The sequence below is a fragment of the Xenopus laevis genome, chromosome 1S (assembly GCF_017654675.1).
Source record: "Xenopus laevis strain J_2021 chromosome 1S, Xenopus_laevis_v10.1, whole genome shotgun sequence".
Classification (NCBI taxonomy): Eukaryota; Metazoa; Chordata; class Amphibia; order Anura; family Pipidae; genus Xenopus; species Xenopus laevis.
This window is the reverse complement of record NC_054372.1, coordinates 82,815,081-82,835,611: the sequence shown is the minus strand read 5'-3', so window position 1 is coordinate 82,835,611 and position 20,531 is coordinate 82,815,081. Positions and strand designations below refer to the sequence as shown.

General features: G+C 40.0%; 1 protein-coding gene across 1 annotated transcript in view; it reads right to left on the bottom strand.

The window, feature by feature from the left end:
• Nucleotides 1-20,531, bottom strand: part of tmprss9.S (transmembrane serine protease 9 S homeolog) — a 65,513-nt gene that overhangs the window by 12,854 nt on the left and 32,128 nt on the right. Inside the window, exons 13-19 of the mRNA XM_018243506.2 lie at nucleotides 19,757-20,028; nucleotides 18,598-18,734; nucleotides 18,001-18,421; nucleotides 16,779-16,892; nucleotides 9,903-10,074; nucleotides 9,397-9,662; nucleotides 229-365 (exon numbers count right to left, since the gene is read on the bottom strand). Of these exons, the coding sequence (XP_018098995.1) occupies nucleotides 229-365; nucleotides 9,397-9,662; nucleotides 9,903-10,074; nucleotides 16,779-16,892; nucleotides 18,001-18,421; nucleotides 18,598-18,734; nucleotides 19,757-20,028 (1,519 nt within the window). The remainder of the gene's footprint in view (nucleotides 1-228; nucleotides 366-9,396; nucleotides 9,663-9,902; nucleotides 10,075-16,778; nucleotides 16,893-18,000; nucleotides 18,422-18,597; nucleotides 18,735-19,756; nucleotides 20,029-20,531) is intronic.

The following is a 20,531-nucleotide window of genomic DNA, read 5'->3' as shown; positions in this document are numbered from 1 at the left end:
AACAAGTTTATAAACTTGTTTCCATTAACTGTCCTGGCAGTACCGTTGTTCCAGTCATAATCTGGGTAATTAAAATCAACCATTATTATTTATTTCCCCAATCTATTTGCATCAGGAGCTTAGCCACCTTCTCATTTACATTAGGGGTCTATAGCATACTCCTGCAATTAATTTGTAGAGGAAAATAACAGACATCTTCAAAATTAAAATGAATATATTTATACTTACAGAACAACTGTCTACACCACCTTGCATAAAACCAGCACACATCATTCTGGGACTTATCTGAATGGGGTAGAATTTTTTGCAGGTCTGATCTCCAACAATGCTGACAGAGGCCTTTTGAAGTTGCCTTGACATTGCACCTGAAAGACACACAGACCCAATAGCAGTGACACAAATATAGTTATATTGGTACTACAGATCTAAAATTAACACTGTTCTGTTGTGCTCCATGGGATGAAACTTCAATTGCATAGGCTGTCACTTTTGATACATAGTTGGGTCTTCAAAGATGATCACAGCCTGTGCAGGACTCCAGGTCCCTTGGCATACTACTCAGGGCCGCTCCGGCCATGAGGCAAGGTGAGAATCTTGCCTCAGGCGGCACGGAGCAGCCAGTTACCAGGGGCGGCAAAAAGCCGCCTCTGGTAACTTTAAGAGCCGAATTTCCGTTTTTTAAAACGGAAATTCGGCTCTTCTAGCGCAGCGAGCGCAATAGCGCTCACTGCACTAGCGATGCGGCCCCTCCTCCACCCGCTCCGACGCTGGCAGTTAGAAGAGCGGAGCAGGAGGAGGGGCGGCATTGGGGCTGCTGCCTCAGGCGGCAGCAGCCCCTGAAACTTGCCTGATACTACTCAGCAGCAAACTGGCTCTGTAAGTGTCAGATCTGTGGTGAACTTGCATTTTAAAACCCACTAAAAATAACTGCAGAACCTATGGGTATTAGGAATAAAGAGCTGTTATTGGGTAGTAGTATTTATAAGTTAAAGTCTTCACCCTCCTCTACTCCTCCTTATAAAGAAATTCTCTATCTGGTTGTGAGATTAGAGCCATAAATGCTTTAATCCCCCAATATGACTTTTATGATTTATTTGGTATAGCAAAATACCAAGAAGTCCTCCTTAAGGTGGCCATACACGATAAGATCCGCTAGTTTTGAGAGGTAGCCAAACGAGCGGACCTTTCACCGATATGCCCACCAAATGCAATATCAGATTAATCCAAACGTTCAGCCCTAGGGCCAAACAATTGGATTATACTAAGGAAATGGGAGCCTGCTTGTTGTAGGACCGCATCAACTAGCCAATGCGGACCTCGATCACAAGAAAAAGCAAACCTGCATGTCTGCCTGTTTTTTGGCCTGATATCAATCAGGGAGACCCGTCGGAAGCCCCCATACACAGGCAGATAAGATGATCAGTCTAAAGGACCGATCTCGGCAGCTATAATCTGCCATTGTATGGCCATCCTTAAAGTGGCCATACATGGCAGATTAAAGCTGCCGATATCGGTCTTTTAGACATGGGCTTACCTGCCCATGTGTAGGGGCTCTTGACGGGTCCTCCGGATCGATATCAGGCCAAAAATCGGCCAGATATCGATCTGTCAAGTTTGATTTTTGTTTTTTGTACGATCCAGGACCACATCGGCTAGTTGAGCCCATTCATAGTATTGTAATCCGATCGTTCAGCCCCAGCCAAATGATCGGATTCCGATATCGCCCAGTCGTTAGCGGGCATATCTGGTTATGATCCACTTGTTTGACCTTACCAAACAAGCGGATCTTATAGTGTATGGCCACCTTTAGTCATAGGTCATGCAATTTCTCATTGAAGCCTTTTGGTCTTCATGCCAAAAACAATCCCCCTACCCCCGTCTCCCGAAAAACTATAGTACACTATATCATAATCACATTGTACAGTGATTACCAAGCATTTACAGTTGTGTTCAGAGTAATAGCTGTGTGTTTAAAAGTTCAAAATTCTTATCTTTTATTTCCATACATGCAAATGCATTGGGAACACTGCACATTCTATTCCAGATCAAAACATGAAGAAAAATTTATCACAGTTGTGATATTCTTTAGAGAACTTGAAGAAAATGCAATATACTGTAAGCTAATAGCAGTGTCTGCATTATTCTTCACAAACTCAAACATATAAACTGAAAAATGTTTCAAGATTTTGGTTTTCTTTGATTCGGTAAAGGACAAGGAAAGGTTGAAATGAAGTGTAATGTATTTTAACTGCATCTTCATGAAGTTTTGGCAGAACTTACTGCTTCTCCTATCAGTGTTTTCCTTCCCTCTATATGCTGGTCCATTCAAAGCCTGCCGGCAGCACTAGGGTGACGTCACCAAATTCTTTGCATTCCATCCTAACACTGCCCGAGGCAGCCGACCTACGGCTTTTTCCATTCTAAAACTATGCGCAGCCGCATTCTACTTATGAGCGCTGCTTTGCTTCCTTGATTGACGTCGCTCTAAGGAGTCACAGTTGGAGGAATTTTCACGCATGTGCAACAGATTACCCTGGTGTCAGCCTAAAGATAAATGGAACTGAGACATTTAGAAGTGTAGATTTTAACTTTGCAAATGCCTGTAACAGAATTAACTTAGCGATTCAGTACAATATGTTGTGGACTTTTATTCCTGCAAAGATTATGAGGTAAGCTTTCATTCTCCTTTAAACTAGTATTTAGTTGTACAACCACTGTTTCTGAGAATTTCTGCACATCTGTGTTGCATGGAGTCGACCAACTTCTGCCATCTGTTACATTCCACAATACTTCTGCATTTCTTGGTTTTGCCTCAGAAACAGCATTTTTTATGTCACCCCACAAGTTATCTATTGGATTAAGGTCAGGGATAGGGCTGGCCACTCCATAACATTAATCTTGTTGGTCTGGAACCAAGATGTTGCTCGTGTTTGGAGTCATTGTTTTCTTGAAACACCCATTTTAAGGGCATTTCCTCTTTGGCATTGGGCAACAAGTATTTTGACTTATTGATCCATGATCCCTGGTACACGATAAATAGCCTCAACACCATAGTATGAGAAACACCCCCATATCATGATGCTTGTGCCACCATTCTTCACTTACTTCATATTGTACTGTGGATTGAATTCAAGTGTTTGGGGTGGTCTGATAAACTGTTGGCGGCCCCTAGACCCAAAAAGAACAATCTTGCTTTCATCACTCCACAAAATGCAGTACTCACAGGTAACTTTAGACCTTCTTTGATCTTCCTGGAGCTGGTCATTGGGAGTCTTTGCCATTTTGGCTATTCTTCTATCCATTTGAATGGTAGTTTTCCATTTTCTTCCACGTCTTTCAGGTTTTGGTTGCCATTTTAAAGCATTTTAGCTGAGCAGCCTATCATTTTCTATATTTCTTTATATGTCTTTCCCTCTCCCTCAACTTTTGAATTAAAGTACACTGTTCTGGCTGCACTCCATGGGCCTTAAATCAGATAATATTTGCTTTAAATGTGGGATGGATCCGGGCACGTATCTCCACACCTTCTGGACGTGCCCGAAGTTGATCAAATTTTGGGACAAGTTGGTTAACTACGTAACACAAACTCTTAATATACCGAGTGAGCGGACGCCGGAGGCATGCCTTCTAGGTCTCGTTGAAAACATTATATTTGACAAATACCACTGTATTTTATTGAGGTTGCTGTATTTTTACGCAAGGAAGGTGATTACTCTAGTCTGGAAGTCACCCAGAGCCCCCTCAATAAAACGGTGGAAATCCCTAGTGAACGCGGCTCTTCCCCTATACAAATTAACATGCCTGAGTAGAGGTTGCCCGGACAGGTTTGGAAAGATCTGGGGCCCATGGTTAGATGAACTTGACACAGCCTCTGTGCAGGGCAATGGTTAAGGTGCTACAAGATCTATACACTGCGTCACTTATGATGCTTCGCCCTCGGCCTACCCCCCCCCTTTTTTTTTTCTTCTGTTACCCTTCCCTCTGTTAAAAAGGATTAAAAATGCTTGTTCCATCTTTTCCTGTTTCAGTCTAGGTAGGCATTGATACAGTGATGATTATACAGAGATACGATAGACTGGTGTAAATTTGAACTGTTTATTACTGTTTTGTCATGGATGTATCAAGCTGGAAAATTAAATCTTTAAAAAAAAAAAGTACACTGTTCTTGTGAACAATGTCTGGAATGACCCATTTTACTCAGATTTTCAGAGAGAAATGCACTACAACCAGCATGCACAACATTTGCTTCCTTCTTAAAAGAACAGTAACATCAAAAAATGAAAGTGTTTTAAAGTAATATAAATATAAGGCAGTGTTGCCCTGCACTTATAAAATTGCTGTGTTTGCTTTAGAAACACCACTTTTGTTTATATAAATAAGCTGCTGTGTAGCAATGGGGCAGCCATTCAAAGGAAAAAAGGCAGAAGTTACACAGCAGATAGCAGATAAGCTCTGTAAAACAGAATGGTGTTATCTGCTATCCATTTTAACCTGTGCCATTTAGACTTTTTTTCAATTTCCGCTATGGCTACACAGCAACTTGTTTATATGCACTGTAGTAGTGTTTCTGAAGCAAACAGATCAGTTTTACCAATGCAGGGCAACACTACATGATATTTTCATTACTTGTTACAGTTACTTTAAATGAGTGTTGTAATTGACACGTGTTTTTTTGCAGAATAAATGACCTCACTACTTGAACTCCACACTGCTATTATTTGACCAAGGTATTATGATTTTGAACACTGCTATTTTTTGAACAAGCCTTAATTAAACGGGAACTATCATGAAAAATTATACCATCCTCCCAATGCATATCATCCTCCCAATAACGGTTTGCCCTGGAACCTCCTTCTTAGCAGTCAGTTATGGAGATTTCTCACATGTATAGGTCAAAAACTCAGAGCAGTACACTGTGTAGGTACCTAGTCAGAGCCCCCCCAATTGTTGCGCCCTAGGCAGCTGCCCTTCTGCCTACCCCTAGTTCTGGCCCTGCCTGACCCCCCCCTTCAAAGGCTGCATTCTGCATTCTCTGACAGACCTATGGACTAAAATCCTGCACTCTTCTGACCCCCCCCCCCCAACTATGTGTAAGCATAGGAGGCTCAGTTGTAAGTGCCATGCTGGATAGATCCTTCTGTCCGCTGAGCCGGCCTCACCCCCCTGCAGCCAGCCATGGTCACTTTTTATAGCTTGGTTCTCTCTCTGTTTCTCACAAGCTCTCCTTCAATAACCCCCCCTTCCTCCCAGAAACTAAGCATGTGGAAATAAAGGGAGACTGGGTAACGGTAGCTTCCCCACCACACATTCATTTCTATGTGAGCACTGAGATACGTGCGTATTAGATAAGCAGGAAAATCAAACTGCATCAGCACATTCAATACTAGCTAGTCTCAGTGCTGACATAGAAAGTAATGTGTGGCAGGACAGTGAGCCACAGTTACCCATCTACCTTTATTTCCACATTCCTTTCGTGGAGGGAGGTAGAGTTACAGAAGTATAGCTTGAGTGAAACAGAGAGAGAACAGAGCTTTAAAAGTTACAAAACTACTGAGATTGTCTGCAGTGGTGGTGGTGGGGGCTGGCTCATGGGACAGGAGGATATCAATCCAGCAGGGCACTATAAAGCTACGGAGCTACTGATGTTGGCTTTACACAGTTTAGGATTGACAGCTCCAACAGCCAATGAGAGTGAGGACAGAGCTGTTAATCTGACTCTGACCTCAGAGCTTGTCAGAAGCATGTAGGACAGAAGCAGCTGAGAATGGATTTACTATGATGACTGCAATATTTTAAAAAACTGTTTTTAATAACTTCATACAATGATTCTTTTTACCAATTTTAAATTTTGCGATAGTTACCCTTTAATGATTCAATTACACAGAATCAGCAGCATGCTTGTCATGACTATTGGGTCTGTTGGTTTTCCATTACACCTCCTAGTAAATTATTTGCCATGTAAAAATATAATTTCTACAAAAAACAGTGATTGATCTGGTTAGTGATGTCAGACTGCTATTATTCTAAACTGTACTTTTTTCAAGAAATAAGCAGATAGATGCCATCTACCCATGTTGAAGTGGATGATGAGTGGAAAATTTGGGTTATCAAAATAAGGCTAATGTTTTTCTACCAGCGGAGAAACAACTAATTAATGCCCTATGACCCAAGTGTGCATTTTCAGCCCTGAATCTGCCCCATGCGTGAGGTGAAATATGTGTCTCTACATACAGGGGGTAGTAGAGGCCAAAATCTGCTGTGTTTTTTTACTGCTGCAAATGGCCATTTCTACAGGGCCAAACTTTACTTGTCCTTTACATAATCATTTAGTATGTTGTAGATACACTTATTCTAAACTACATTTTAAAATGTTAATGCTAAAACAACAAAAAAAGGAAAATTGAAAAACAATTGCAAACAATTATATTAAAAGTTGATTGTTAGGTAATTTAAGTGAGTTAAACAATGGTTACTCCACCATGCATATGCAATGTCTTAATGGTGACCATAAATGCTTTGTTTGTTGGTAATACTTGAGAATGAGGAGGCCTTAATATAATTTGTGGTTGAAAATCAGAGCAAAAATACACAAGAATAATCATCTGCATTATATTGTCCTATATTTATATAGTGCAGATATATTAAGAGCTTCATAGAGATTATATATCATTCACATCAGTCATACAATCCCTATCACTTTCATGCAGCCACAGGTCAATTTTAGTCAGGAGACAATTAACAGAGATTTAAAGTAAAAAAAAAATTTTTTTGTAGTACGGGAAATATCTAGCGTTACCAGAGGAAAGGCACATAGAGGGGGAAACCATGAAAACTGCTTTCATTTAGCACCCTCATATGCAGTGGCGCAATGCTTATATCTTATATTACTAACTATTGTGCCACTGTGCATAGTGTTCATGTGGGGGGTTTTCTTTAAGTAGTACTATTTTGATGTGACCTTTAAATTTGGTGTTTCAGTCAAGCAGCTCAGTAAACCACATACAGATTTTCTAAACCATTACAATTTACTACATTAGTTGATACAGTTCTTAGTCGCATTAGAGGAATATCAACAACAAATCTATTTCATTATCTGACTTCATTTAAAAATTCAAACACACCAGTGATTCCCTTGTATAATAAAACAATTCTTATCCTTGTATTAATGCAGAGGTCTGACCTGGAACAGATTAATTCAGTAAGATTTATTTAGATAGAAAGAGAAAAAAGTACCCCGCTTAATCACTCAAATAACAGTAGTCACAAGATGACAAGATGGGCCAACTTGTGGCCTTATTCAATTACCTTAAAAGCTCAAGTATAAATGTAAAGTGCAGTGCTATTTTTATATTAAATTCTTTAAAAAACAACTATTTAGAGTTGATCAGTAATAACTTAAATAAAGTGCAGTGCAATATTGACCATTAAGTGATTAAATTTTGAGGTCAAAAAATTGATACTTATACCCTGGCTTCAGCAGTTTATAAGCCACAAATTACCCTTAGCTAATGATTGTGAATTTTATAAATAGCAACGTTGCTTGAGAATTAAATTAATAATTTATAAAGTGCTTGATAGTGCAGAAAAAATTAATTATAAGGTAATAAGTTGAATTAATTAGAGTGACCACAATTAATAGGATAAAAAATGTTTTCCAATAAATGCTCAGTTCATGAAAACAAGAGAGAAATTGGAAAAGAAGAGGAGGTGGAGTTGTCCCAAATCTGCTGCCTATTGTTTTTCTATCCCTGGGACACCACAAAGACAGAGAAGGCAGAGCAACCGGGACTGGTGGTCTCAAATTTAACTAAGCCCTATTGCTGTTGAAGGCTATTGTATCCTAAAAAAACACAAATCCACGGCCTCCTGGGAAATTAGATATGCAGTAAGAGAGCTATAGATACGAACTGAGCAGTTCCCACCACCCCTCCTAGTTGACGGATAATTTAAGTAATTAAAATAGATTTTTAAAAAACTAAAAGATATGTAAACACAGAAACTGTGTTAAAATTGATTTTTAAAAAACTAAAAGATCTGTAAACACAGAAACTGTGTTTACAGATCTTTTAGTTTTTTAAAAATCAATTTTAATTACTTTAATTATCGGTCAAATAGGAGGGGTGATGGGAACTGCTCAGTTCATATCTATATCTCTCTTACTGCATATCTAATTTCCAAGGAGGCCGTGGATTTGTGGTTTTTTAGGATACAATAGCCTTCAACAGCAATAGGGCTTAGTTAAATTTGAGACCACCAGTCCCGGTTGCTCTGCCTTCTCCGTCTTTGTGGTGTCCCAGAGATAGAAAAACAATAGGCAGCAGATTTGGGACAACTCCACCTCCTCTTCTTTTCCAATTTCTCTCTTGTTTTCATGAACTGAGCATTTATTAGAAACATTTTTTTATCCTATTAATTGTGATCACTCTAATTAATTCAACTTATTACCTTCTAATTAATTTTTTTTGCACTATCAAGCAATTTATTATTTATTAATTTAATTCTCAAGCAACGTTGCTATTCATAAAATTCACAATCATTAGCTAAAGGTAATTAGTGGCTTATAAACTGCTGAAGCCGGGGTATAAGTATCAATTTTTTGACCTCAAAATTGAATCACTTAATGGTCAATATTGCACTGTACTTTATTTAAGTTATTACTGATCAACTCTAAATAGTTGTTTTTTAATGAATTTAATATAAAAATAGCACTGCACTTTATATTTATACTTGAGCTTTTAAGGTAATTGAATAAGGCCACAAGTTGGCCCATCTTGTCATCTTGTGACTACTGTTATTTGAGCGATTAAGCGGGGTACTTTTTTCTCTTTCTATCTATATAAATCTTACTGACTTCATTTAAGTTATGAATCATTTCAGTAGCACTGAATTTAAAGGGATTGCTCACCTTCCAACACTTTTTTCACTTTTAGTTCACCAGAAATAAAGACTTTATTCAATCACTTGCTATTTTGTATTTGTCACTGTTTTTCTAATATTGATGCTTAAAGTTACATTTTTCACATTCTTATGTAATTCTAATGCAGTTTGAGGTGCAAACTCTTCCAAATGCAATATTAGTTGATACGTTTCATTAAAGGCAGCTGTTATAATTGATATAATAGTTGCTAATACTCCATAGATGCTTTTGAAAAATATATCAACTAATATAGCAAATTGTAACAGTTCAGAATCTGCACCTGAAACACCAGAGACAGAAACATTAAACTTTAATTCAAATTAGATTCTGGAAAAATGGTAAAAAAAACCTAAAAATGGAAAACAATAGGGAAAAGCTTCTGGATAAAGTTTCTGGTGAACAATCTGAAAACAACTGAATGGAAACAAAGCTTTCTGTTTCCTTTGAATGGCTAGCCTCTGGTTGCTTCTCTTGCTTACCTCCTTCCTTGGTAGAGCCCCAGCCTGTGATGAAACATCTAGTTCCTTCTGGAAAGATATGGCTGATATCTGGAAGGCATATAGGCCTAATAAGGTTTGTGTAGGTGACAGGTGAAGGTAATTCCAGAAGGGCAACATCATTATCCAGTGTGTAGACATTGTAGAATGGATGCTTGTGAATGCGGAAGATCTTTTCTACTCTTCCCTCCACTCCGTTTAGAAAGGGAGTACCCAGATATGCTGCCCATAACTTTGGGTCACTGTAACTGTGGTTGTGGAAAGAGGTTATCAGAAACACTATATATATATAAATAATGAAATCTCTCTAAGCAGACTTTAGGGGTTTTCCTGTTGCAGTAACTAAACCACAACAGAAAGAAGCAATGCCTTATTATATTATTAACATACAAACATTTCATTTTTCATATACATTTCAAGTAATTTGTCTTAATATTTTTTCCCCACTTCCCTTCTATTTCAACCATAATATTCTTTTCTGTTCTTACATGTCAAAGCAGTGAGCAGCAGAAAGCAGCCAACGATCAGAAATCAGAACTGCTCCACACTTATGCTCCTTTCTCCGCAGCCAAAGGCTGACTTGCCAAGGCCATTCTCCCCGTACAGAACCACTTCCTCCCACTATCTTGTTATACGGTAGTACAGGCGCAAAGCCACAATCTAAAAGAAAAGGATAGATATAGAGAAATAAAGAGAAAAAAAAGCTTATTTAATAAAAAAAACCAAAACAATATATATATATATATATATATATATATATATATATATATATATACATACACACCAAGTCCAAAGGTGCAAAAAGGTAATAGATATTTGCAAGAAGAGCGACACTCACAGCGCTCTGGAACTTCTGTATGCCAGTCTACTAGCAAGTAAGGGTTACCGGGGCAACCAGATGAAGTGCTTATGTGAGCACAGCAGTTACCTACTAGCCACAAACATGGCATTTATAAGGCCCCCGCCGACTCTGCTGTGGCAGCCCCAGAAGATGGGAGATCTGAGTGCTACGCACTGACTATGCGCTGATCAAACGCTCTAAGCTGACATGGATTTACCTGTCAAGTCAGCCTGCGACAGCGTTATCTGGTTGCCCCGGTAACCCTAACCCTGGTAACCCTTACTTGCTAGTAGACTGGCGCACACCCACCTCTAGACTGTCCTCCGATTGGACATTGCAGATACTGTAGCGATTTTGATTGGCTTGTCGCTCAGATCCGGGATAATAGCTTTATTCTGACATGGAGGCAATTACCTTACTTGCTTTCTTTCTTAAGCCTTTTCCTGCTATTGCTACCTTGCACTGCTACACTAAATAGCACACTCAATGTTCTACACTTCTTTCCCTCTTCCCACACTTTGTAATGCTGATCCCCACACATTGTCACAGTGTATGGTGGTTGCTTAGCAACAGATTTGGGCGCCAAAAAACGGCCAGTGGGTTTAAATTCTGGGATGGGAATGGGTCTCTGGTTGTTTGTTTGTAATCTTCTGACAGAGATCCCTGTGGGGGATCGAAACGTTGAGTGGAATAAACACATTTTTGCCTGCAAAGAAAATCCTGTGAGTGTCGCTCTTCTTGCAAATATATATATATATATATATATATATATATATATATATATATATATATATATATATATATATATACACACTATTAATATTACACTGATATGCTCCAGCAGGTTACTGAGGCCAGGAATATAGAGGGCCCAGTGAGATCCACATTACAGAGCAATTTCAATATATCTTGGAAGAATAGGTCGACATACCAATGTTTTAGTGCCCTAAATTTTGTTTGCTGTGGGGTTCAGTAACATCTAGTTATGTCACTGTACTCTGGCATGTTTTTGTGGACTGTGTGTGGCCTTTTCATTGTCATTAATATGAAGCATCTGAATCAATGCTGTCAGAGCTGGGAATAAGGCTTAGCTCATGCATCATAACTGTTTAAACATCCAAGTAAACACTGATAAAATAAGCGTGATGAAGGGATACATGTTTGATACATGAGTTTCATTCGACTGCTTCTTCAAATCCACACTGTTTCAGCCTCCATTGAATTTTTAAAGTTATATATGATATACTTCTTCGTGCTGTGGGCTGAATGAATGGATACCATGTGAATGGCCACAAAGGTGCATGGCTACCTTCCATTGCACTGAACACTGTACAGAATAATTGTGGTATGGGCTGTGAATTCTTTGTCTGGAAAATAGAAATAAACTCTCTGATGTACTATTCATCAGGAAGTAATTCCAGCAGTAACAAGGGCATAAATTCATGTTAGAAGAAATAGGATTCCATCTTTAAGGGAATTTAAACTCCAAATAATTTATTGATATAAACTTACTCAGGGTAAGAAAAAAATATTGTATTATATTAACAGATATTTTCTATTTTTAGAGATATTAGCAGTTTTAGACAGTTTAATGACAGTGGCTGATGTGGAGATTTTTCGAACGCGATAAAAATACACAATTGCGGGCAACAAATCTCCCAAAAATATCTCTCCATTAGAAATAATTGAAATCACAGGCAGTGAAACCAACTCATTGTTTTGTTCTTTCGAAGTTGTCCGAAGTTTCCTCAGGAGGAAACTTCGGATGACTTTGTGATATGTTTATTTTACCACCAGCAATTTCAGTTATTTCTAATGTAGAGGCATTTTCAGGAGTTTTTCTGCTTGCAGATTTACTGTACATAAATAATTGCAGGTGACAAATCTGCCCGTTGGCCACTGCCCTTATACTACTAGGCAGGCTTCAGCTCAACAGCTGTCCTTAAAGGTCAAAAGTTTCAGCAATTCTAACCATATATGCACTGTTTATACTCTTTCTGGATTCAGTTAACCCTAGGGTTGCTGACTCCAAGTTAAACCGACAGCTTGGTATTTGAAGTCTAAAAATGCAAACATATGAGAAGTGCTAAGGGAAGTAGCCTTAGTATGTTTACATTAATTTTAGGGAGGGGAGTGGATCCCCTTAATAGTTTTCACTATTTAACATCATCATCGAAAATAGCAAAAGTATTTACAATGCCAACATGAAGTTATGAATAAAATAACAAAGCACCAGTCACTATATATATATATATATATATATATATATATATATATATATATATATATATATATATATATATATATATATATATATATATATATATATATGTAACACCTATTTGGGCTGCATAGCACACAAATAGTTAAACTGTCCAGCTAGCAGTAGAAGCATGGGTTACACGCGACTTCACACAACAGGGTCAGGGCCTTCGCCATGTGGAAGTGTTCCCTCTATGGTGTAGTGCAACTACATCCCCCCAGGCTACTGTGCATACAACAAAAGATGGGCGCCAGGAGGTTCTTGCAATAAAACAGAAAACGGTTTATTTAACTATGCACAAGGCAAGTGACCACAGGTTTAGTACTCACACAGGAGCTGAGGCAATAGCACATTTCTCACACAGAGCTGCAGGCATTAGGCATTTCTCACAGAGGAAAGGTCTCCATTAGGCATTTGCAGTATTCACACACATTCCCTCCTGGAAGTTGTCAGGAAAGCAGCTTCTACCCTACAGTCCCTCTTCACTGAGGTCCTTGACTGGAGGCAACACATAAAGCCTCTGGGAAGCTACTCCCTTACTGCAAATCCTTGTTGGAGCTTCAGCTGCTCTTTCTCTCTCACTTCTCTGCCTTTCTCTCCTAGAGAGACTATAACAAGTCTGCCCTAGTGCAACTATTCCTCATTCACGGGGTTACCTGGTCCCCGACTTCTTCTTCCAAAGCACATGGGCCTTTCTGGGCCTATCTGTGCCCAGGCTCCCCTGAGCACACCCAGCTGGATCACCATCCACAGGCCAAAGAGGAAGTGGCCACTCCCTACACACACTATATAGCAGTGTAGCAGGGGAGTGTCATTCTCTCCTGGCAGATCACTCTAAGAAAAAAGGTGGGGGCCTTAAAGCTGCAGGGCAGATTACCCAGTAGGGGTCCCTACATACACCCGGGGGAAAAACCCATTTCGTCCCGACAATGGTTTAAACATCCCCAACATATATCAACTTACAGTACCATCACATCCACTTCTGGTATCCTCTCCTAAGGCATACCTGGTAACAATGGTCACTGTAAAGGAAACACAGCATGCACAATACTGTATCAAACATTTTCAATTGCATAATAAACATTGCAGTTGGTCAACTTTATTACACATCAGCAAAAATACTTCTCCCCCTCCCAAGGGTCCACACAGGCCAGTCCTTGGGTGCAGAAACACTACTCAGCGAGTAGGTGAAGGCAGAAGAAATGGTGGTGGGGATCAATAGTCCTGAATTAGAACCCACTTAGTCCAGCAGTCCTTCCAGCCACAAAAAACAAGCAAGCAGCACTCTAGGCATCTCACTCTGCAGGAGTCCATAGAAGAGCTGTAGCAAACATCAGAAGAATCCATCCTCCAGGTTCTCCTCTTCCAGATCCATGATCCGGGATCACACATGAGCAGGAAATGGCTCCATCCGGGACATCCATCTTCCTCCCATCCAACTGACATCCGCAGGCCTTCGTGAAATTCGGGGCGAACCTCCAAGCCCGAACCCACGGCCAAATACTTCGAAGGAAATCCATACGATTCGAAGAATTCGTACGTTCCGTTTATCCACTTCGAAAAATTCGTACGATCCATTCGTACACTCCGACAAATTCGTACATCCATTCGTACGATTCGAACAAAACAATGCACAGCCTGGTTTTAGGGAATCGAGCCCCACGTTGGGCAGCCAAATGTAACACCTATTTGGGCTGCATAGCACACAAATAGTTAAACTGTCCAGCTAGCAGTAGAAGCATGGGTTACACGCGACTTCACACAACAGGGTCAGGGCCTTCGCCATGTGGAAGTGTTCCCTCTATGGTGTAGTGCAACTACATCCCCCCAGGCTACTGTGCATACAACAAAAGATGGGCGCCAGGAGGTTCTTGCAATAAAACAGAAAACGGTTTATTTAACTATGCACAAGGCAAGTGACCACAGGTTTAGTACTCACACAGGAGCTGAGGCAATAGCACATTTCTCACACAGAGCTGCAGGCATTAGGCATTTCTCACAGAGGAAAGGTCACCATTAGGCATTTGCAGTATTCACACACATTCCCTCCTGGAAGTTGTCAGGAAAGCAGCTTCTACCCTACAGTCCCTCTTCACTGAGGTCCCTGACTGGAGGCAACACATAAAGCCTCTGGGAAGCTACTCCCTTACTGCAAATCCTTGTTGGAGCTTTAGCTGCTCTTTCTCTCTCACTTCTCTGCCTTTCTCTCCTAGAGAGACTATAACAAGTCTGCCCTAGTGCAACTATTCCTCATTCACGGGGTTACCTGGTCCCCGACTTCTTCTTCCAAAGCACATGGGCCTTTCTGGGCCTATCTGTGCCCAGGCTCCCCTGAGCACACCCAGCTGGATCACCATCCACAGGCCAAAGAGGAAGTGGCCACTCCCTACACACACTATATAGCAGTGTAGCAGGGGAGTGTCATTCTCTCCTGGCAGATCACTCTAAGAAAAAAGGTGGGGGCCTTAAAGCTGCAGGGCAGATTACCCAGTAGGGGTCCCTACATACACCCGGGGGAAAAACCCATTTCGTCCCGACAATGGTTTAAACATCCCCAACATATATCAACTTACAGTACCATCACATCCACTTCTGGTATCCTCTCCTAAGGCATACCTGGTAACAATGGTCACTGTAAAGGAAACACAGCATGCACAATACTGTATCAAACATTTTCAATTGCATAATAAACATTGCAGTTGGTCAACTTTATTACACATCAGCAAAAATACTTCTCCCCTCCCAAGGGTCCACACAGGCCAGTCCTTGGGTGCAGAAACACTACTCAGCGAGTAGGTGAAGGCAGAAGAAATGGTGGTGGGGATCAATAGTCCTGAATTAGAACCCACTTAGTCCAGCAGTCCTTCCAGCCACAAAAAACAAGCAAGCAGCACTCTAGGCATCTCACTCTGCAGGAGTCCATAGAAGAGCTGTAGCAAACATCAGAAGAATCCATCCTCCAGGTTCTCCTCTTCCAGATCCATGATCCGGGATCACACATGAGCAGGAAATGGCTCCATCCGGGACATCCATCTTCCTCCCATCCAACTGACATCCGCAGGCCTTCGTGAAATTCGGGGCGAACCTCCAAGCCCGAACCCACGGCCAAATACTTCGAAGGAAATCCATACGATTCGAAGAATTCGTACGTTCCGTTTATCCACTTCGAAAAATTCGTACGATCCATTCGTACACTCCGACAAATTCGTACATCCATTCGTACGATTCGAACAAAACAATGCACAGCCTGGTTTTAGGGAATCGAGCCCCACGTTGGGCAGCCAAATGTAACACCTATTTGGGCTGCATAGCACACAAATAGTTAAACTGTCCAGCTAGCAGTAGAAGCATGGGTTACACGCGACTTCACACAACAGGGTCAGGGCCTTCGCCATGTGGAAGTGTTCCCTCTATGGTGTAGTGCAACTACATCCCCCCAGGCTACTGTGCATACAACAAAAGATGGGCGCCAGGAGGTTCTTGCAATAAAACAGAAAACGGTTTATTTAACTATGCACAAGGCAAGTGACCACAGGTTTAGTACTCACACAGGAGCTGAGGCAATAGCACATTTCTCACACAGAGCTGCAGGCATTAGGCATTTCTCACAGAGGAAAGGTCACCATTAGGCATTTGCAGTATTCACACACATTCCCTCCTGGAAGTTGTCAGGAAAGCAGCTTCTACCCTACAGTCCCTCTTCACTGAGGTCCCTGACTGGAGGCAACACATAAAGCCTCTGGGAAGCTACTCCCTTACTGCAAATCCTTGTTGGAGCTTTAGCTGCTCTTTCTCTCTCACTTCTCTGCCTTTCTCTCCTAGAGAGACTATAACAAGTCTGCCCTAGGTGCAACTATTCCTCATTCACGGGGTTACCTGGTCCCCGACTTCTTCTTCCAAAGCACATGGGCCTTTCTGGGCCTATCTGTGCCCAGGCTCCCCTGAGCACACCCAGCTGGATCACCATCCACAGGCCAAAGAGGAAGTGGCCACTCCCTACACACACTATATAGCAGTGTAGCAGGGGAGTGTCATTCTCTCCTGGCAGATCACTCTAAGAAAAAAGGTGGGGGCCTTAAAGCTGCAGGGCAGATTACCCAGTAGGGGTCCCTACATATATATATATATATATATATATATATATATATATATATATATATATATATATATATATATATATATATATATATATATATATATATATATATATATGTCACTAATATTCTGAGATATCTGCTTCTACAAGGCAAAGTTACTCACCACAGTTTTGCTCATCAGATCCATTATTGCAGTCTTGGATTCCATCACACTCAGGATTGGGTTTGCTAATGCAGACTCTATTGGAGCATTTATAGGTGGAGGCAGAGCATGGCACTATGAAACACAATCAGTTTATTGAAGAATTAAGTTAAAATAAATATCATTATGGGGAATATTATATTATAATATCAAATGTTAAAAACAAGTTTACTACAGTTCACCAGAGGGAAATTTGTATAGAATTATTATGGGTGTATTTAAGGGGAACTTTCATTTTCAAATATTCATAAACTGGCTTGTAAAATCCCACAGTATGTTACTGTGTGTATACAGCACCAAATGAACTATATAGCATCACAGAACTTTACACAGGCCCTTTAATAGCTGGTGGGTTTCCCTTTATAAATTCTGCAGTATAAACCTATGTAAAATGAACATAATATCTAGCACTTTTTCTCAAAATTGATTCTGCCTATTCTTTCTTTATTTGAACAAATAATATTTTCCATATTTTTACTATTATAAGTAATACTGTATTTTTCTGTATTTTCTGTTAATTAATTTGTACTTCCTGTCACCAGAAAGTGACAGGAAGTTAAAATGTGAAAGTGGCCAACAATCGTCCAGATATCGAACAGGCAGATTTGATTTTCCACTTTGACAGAGGGCCGCATCAGTTAGTTGATGCAGTCCTCGGCCCGTCAGCACCTCAATGTTATCTGGTCATTTGGCCACAGGGCCCAATGTTCGGATTAGCCCAATATTGCTCTGCCTTTGGTGAGCATTTTGGGGGAAACAACCTCACCAAAAGAGTGGATCTTATAGGAGGCTTAATGTTTATGTTACAGAAAGTTACTGAAATACCATGACCCTTTATTTAAAAATGTACTTCCCTTACCCATATGGGATTTGGTTTATTTATATAGAGACACATTACATAATTGTTAATTGAGAGATTTTGTACCTTGATCGGGTATTAGGATCTAATCTATTTATCCTTTCTGCTTTCACCCTTCCTTCTTTACTATTTTTTTAAGTAAAAATGCAAAATTTGTGTCGAAATAATTTCTGATTTCTTGAGAAGAAGCTATAAACAATGCTTGGCAAATTTTAACTATACATTTCCATGGTATATTACCATCACATACACTGGAGTGTTTGGTTATATTTTCATTATCCTTATATATAAGCAAGACTAAACTAGGAAATGATATTGCCTTACCTGGTCTTTGTGTAGCTCTGACAGGTTCTGTAATTCGTAATGCTGTTGGGCTGGTTTTGGCAATTGTTGTTTTTTTGCTAGTATATTTTGTGGTGGACTTGGGTGTGCTCCTTGTGCTTTTAGTTTGAGACATAGTGTGCCTTGATAAAGTTGTTCTGCGACCAGTGGAGGTTGCTGGCTGAAAAGTAGATAATCTTGTTGCAGTAATAGGTAGGGAAGATGATCTAGGAAGGTTCATTCCACTGTCTGTTGTCCTCAAGACAGGAGCTACTGTGTCCAAAATCCAGTCCTTAAGTTTAGTGACTCGGCTGTAGACTCCAGGTTTCTTTGCCTGAGCACATCCAATGCCCCAGCTTACAATACCAGCCAAAAAGAATATGCCTGGACTTTCCTCACATGCCAAAGGACCTCCAGAGTCTCCCTTTAAAAAGAAAAACATGAAATCAGAAATCATAAGAAAGAAAATTACATAAAATTACCCATATATTCAGCATTCTTTGAGCTCCTTAATGGGAAGGAGCTCTAGTGCTCCTGCAATTACAATATCAATCATGACCCCAGCATTCAGCATTCTCCCTGCATTTGATTATCTCTCACCTGACAAGAATCCACTTTTCCATCCAGAAACCCAGCACAAATCATCCTCTCTGTAATGGAAAAGTTGTAAAGGACACTGCATATTTTCTGGTCAATTATCCCTACCGAGGCCTTCTGTAGGATCTCAGGTTTAGACACTGAGCAAGAAAACAAATGATTAGCATGTTGGCAAAATTAATATATATAGATACACTGGGGTCAAAGTCAATCTATGACCCTGTCCATAGTCCACATAAGATCGTGTATTCTGGTTTTCCATTATGGCTTATCATGCATGGCACAGAGTTTCATCAGCCATCTACTTGACCAGGATATCCACATACTCACTAAGGAGTTTTGTGTTTTGTTCAAAAACAGTTTTGTTGTATAACGATTTTTGTATATGGTAGCCATATACATAATATACATATTAAGAGGATTCAAGAGCTTGGAACAAGAAATTACAACCACTGTTGTTGCTCCAATGTTTTTTCATATAAATAATGCCTCACAGCTTTCCATTCAGAAACTTGTGGTAATTGGGGGCCATTATTCTGGACAAAAAATATGTTACAGTTGTCAGCAGCTTTCCTGTCAGGGTTTAGTGGCAGAGCACACATTTTTGCCAGTTACACACTGTACAAAATGCTTCACTGATATGAGGTGCTAGATGAAAATTGATACCCTTTGTCTGCCCATGGGTGGCATGGGGCCCTTCTGACCTGGTGTTACTTACAGTACATATGGTAGCAATTGTTCAGTTACTGTTTTGTTACTCATTACACAACATTACATAGATACTTAATGTATAATCCCATGAAAAGATAAGACAGGACTGCAGTTGTAAAAACCGTAGAAACTATTTTACAGTATCTCAAAGTATTATGAAAAGTGTGTTTTTAATGGAGCAGTCACATTCAAAATTATGCTTAGAACAGTAATGTAATAACAGTGTCTCTTTAAAATGTATTACATTTAGCCTATTGTGTACAAATGGAATTCACATTGTTCTAATGATTTTAACAAAACCATTAGAACAAAACCAGATGTTTTTATGCAGAATCATAAAACATATGCAATTTCTGTTTTGGCAATTCGGCCACAACAACACAACAATGAAAAATTATTTTTGTTGATTTAAATGTGTGCAGATCTTGTCCCATATACATGGTATTCCTACCATTGCCTTCTTTTATGTTTCCCCATCCAGATATCATGCACTTCCAACCAGCTGGAAACTTCTGCAGGGCAGAGGGAAGGCAAACAGGCTGAACATACTTATTGAAGGTTAATGAGTTAGCCAATTCCAGCACAGCCACATCGAAGTCCAAGGTCAATGGATTGAAGTGAGGATGCTGGATTACCCTCTTCAAACTGATTTTCACAGCTATCGTGTCAGCGCCACTTAGTGATGTGGATCCCATGTGAGCTGTGACTTGGTCTACTTTAGTTCTGGAGATACATAAGTGTTGAATAATTTCTCAATCACTTAAATTACAAGCTAGTAGCAAAAAGAATGAAGACATAAAAGGCAGACACTTATTCTGTCCAGATTAGGAAAATACACAGGACTAGATGGGAAATTAAATTAAAAAAGTGAATTTTTGCTTTTTTATAAAAATACAGATTTCTCTAAAACAGTGCTGTCCAACTTGTGGCCCTCAGCCACCCTTGTGTGCCACTCCCCAGAAAAGTCTGCTTGTTGTGCCTGCTTACCTTGTGTAAACTTTAAAAGGTATCAGTACTGAGATTAACTGGCCCCTGAAAATGTATACACCTCAAAACTCCTGCATTGCTTACATCTGTAATCCCCCCCTGCATTGTTCACACCTGTGACACCTCTATTGTCCACACCCCTAAAGCCCTGCACTATTCACACCTGTAAAACCATATACTGTTTACACCTCAGACAGAGACTGAAAGTTCCCACATTGTTCACACCTCAGATAAACTGT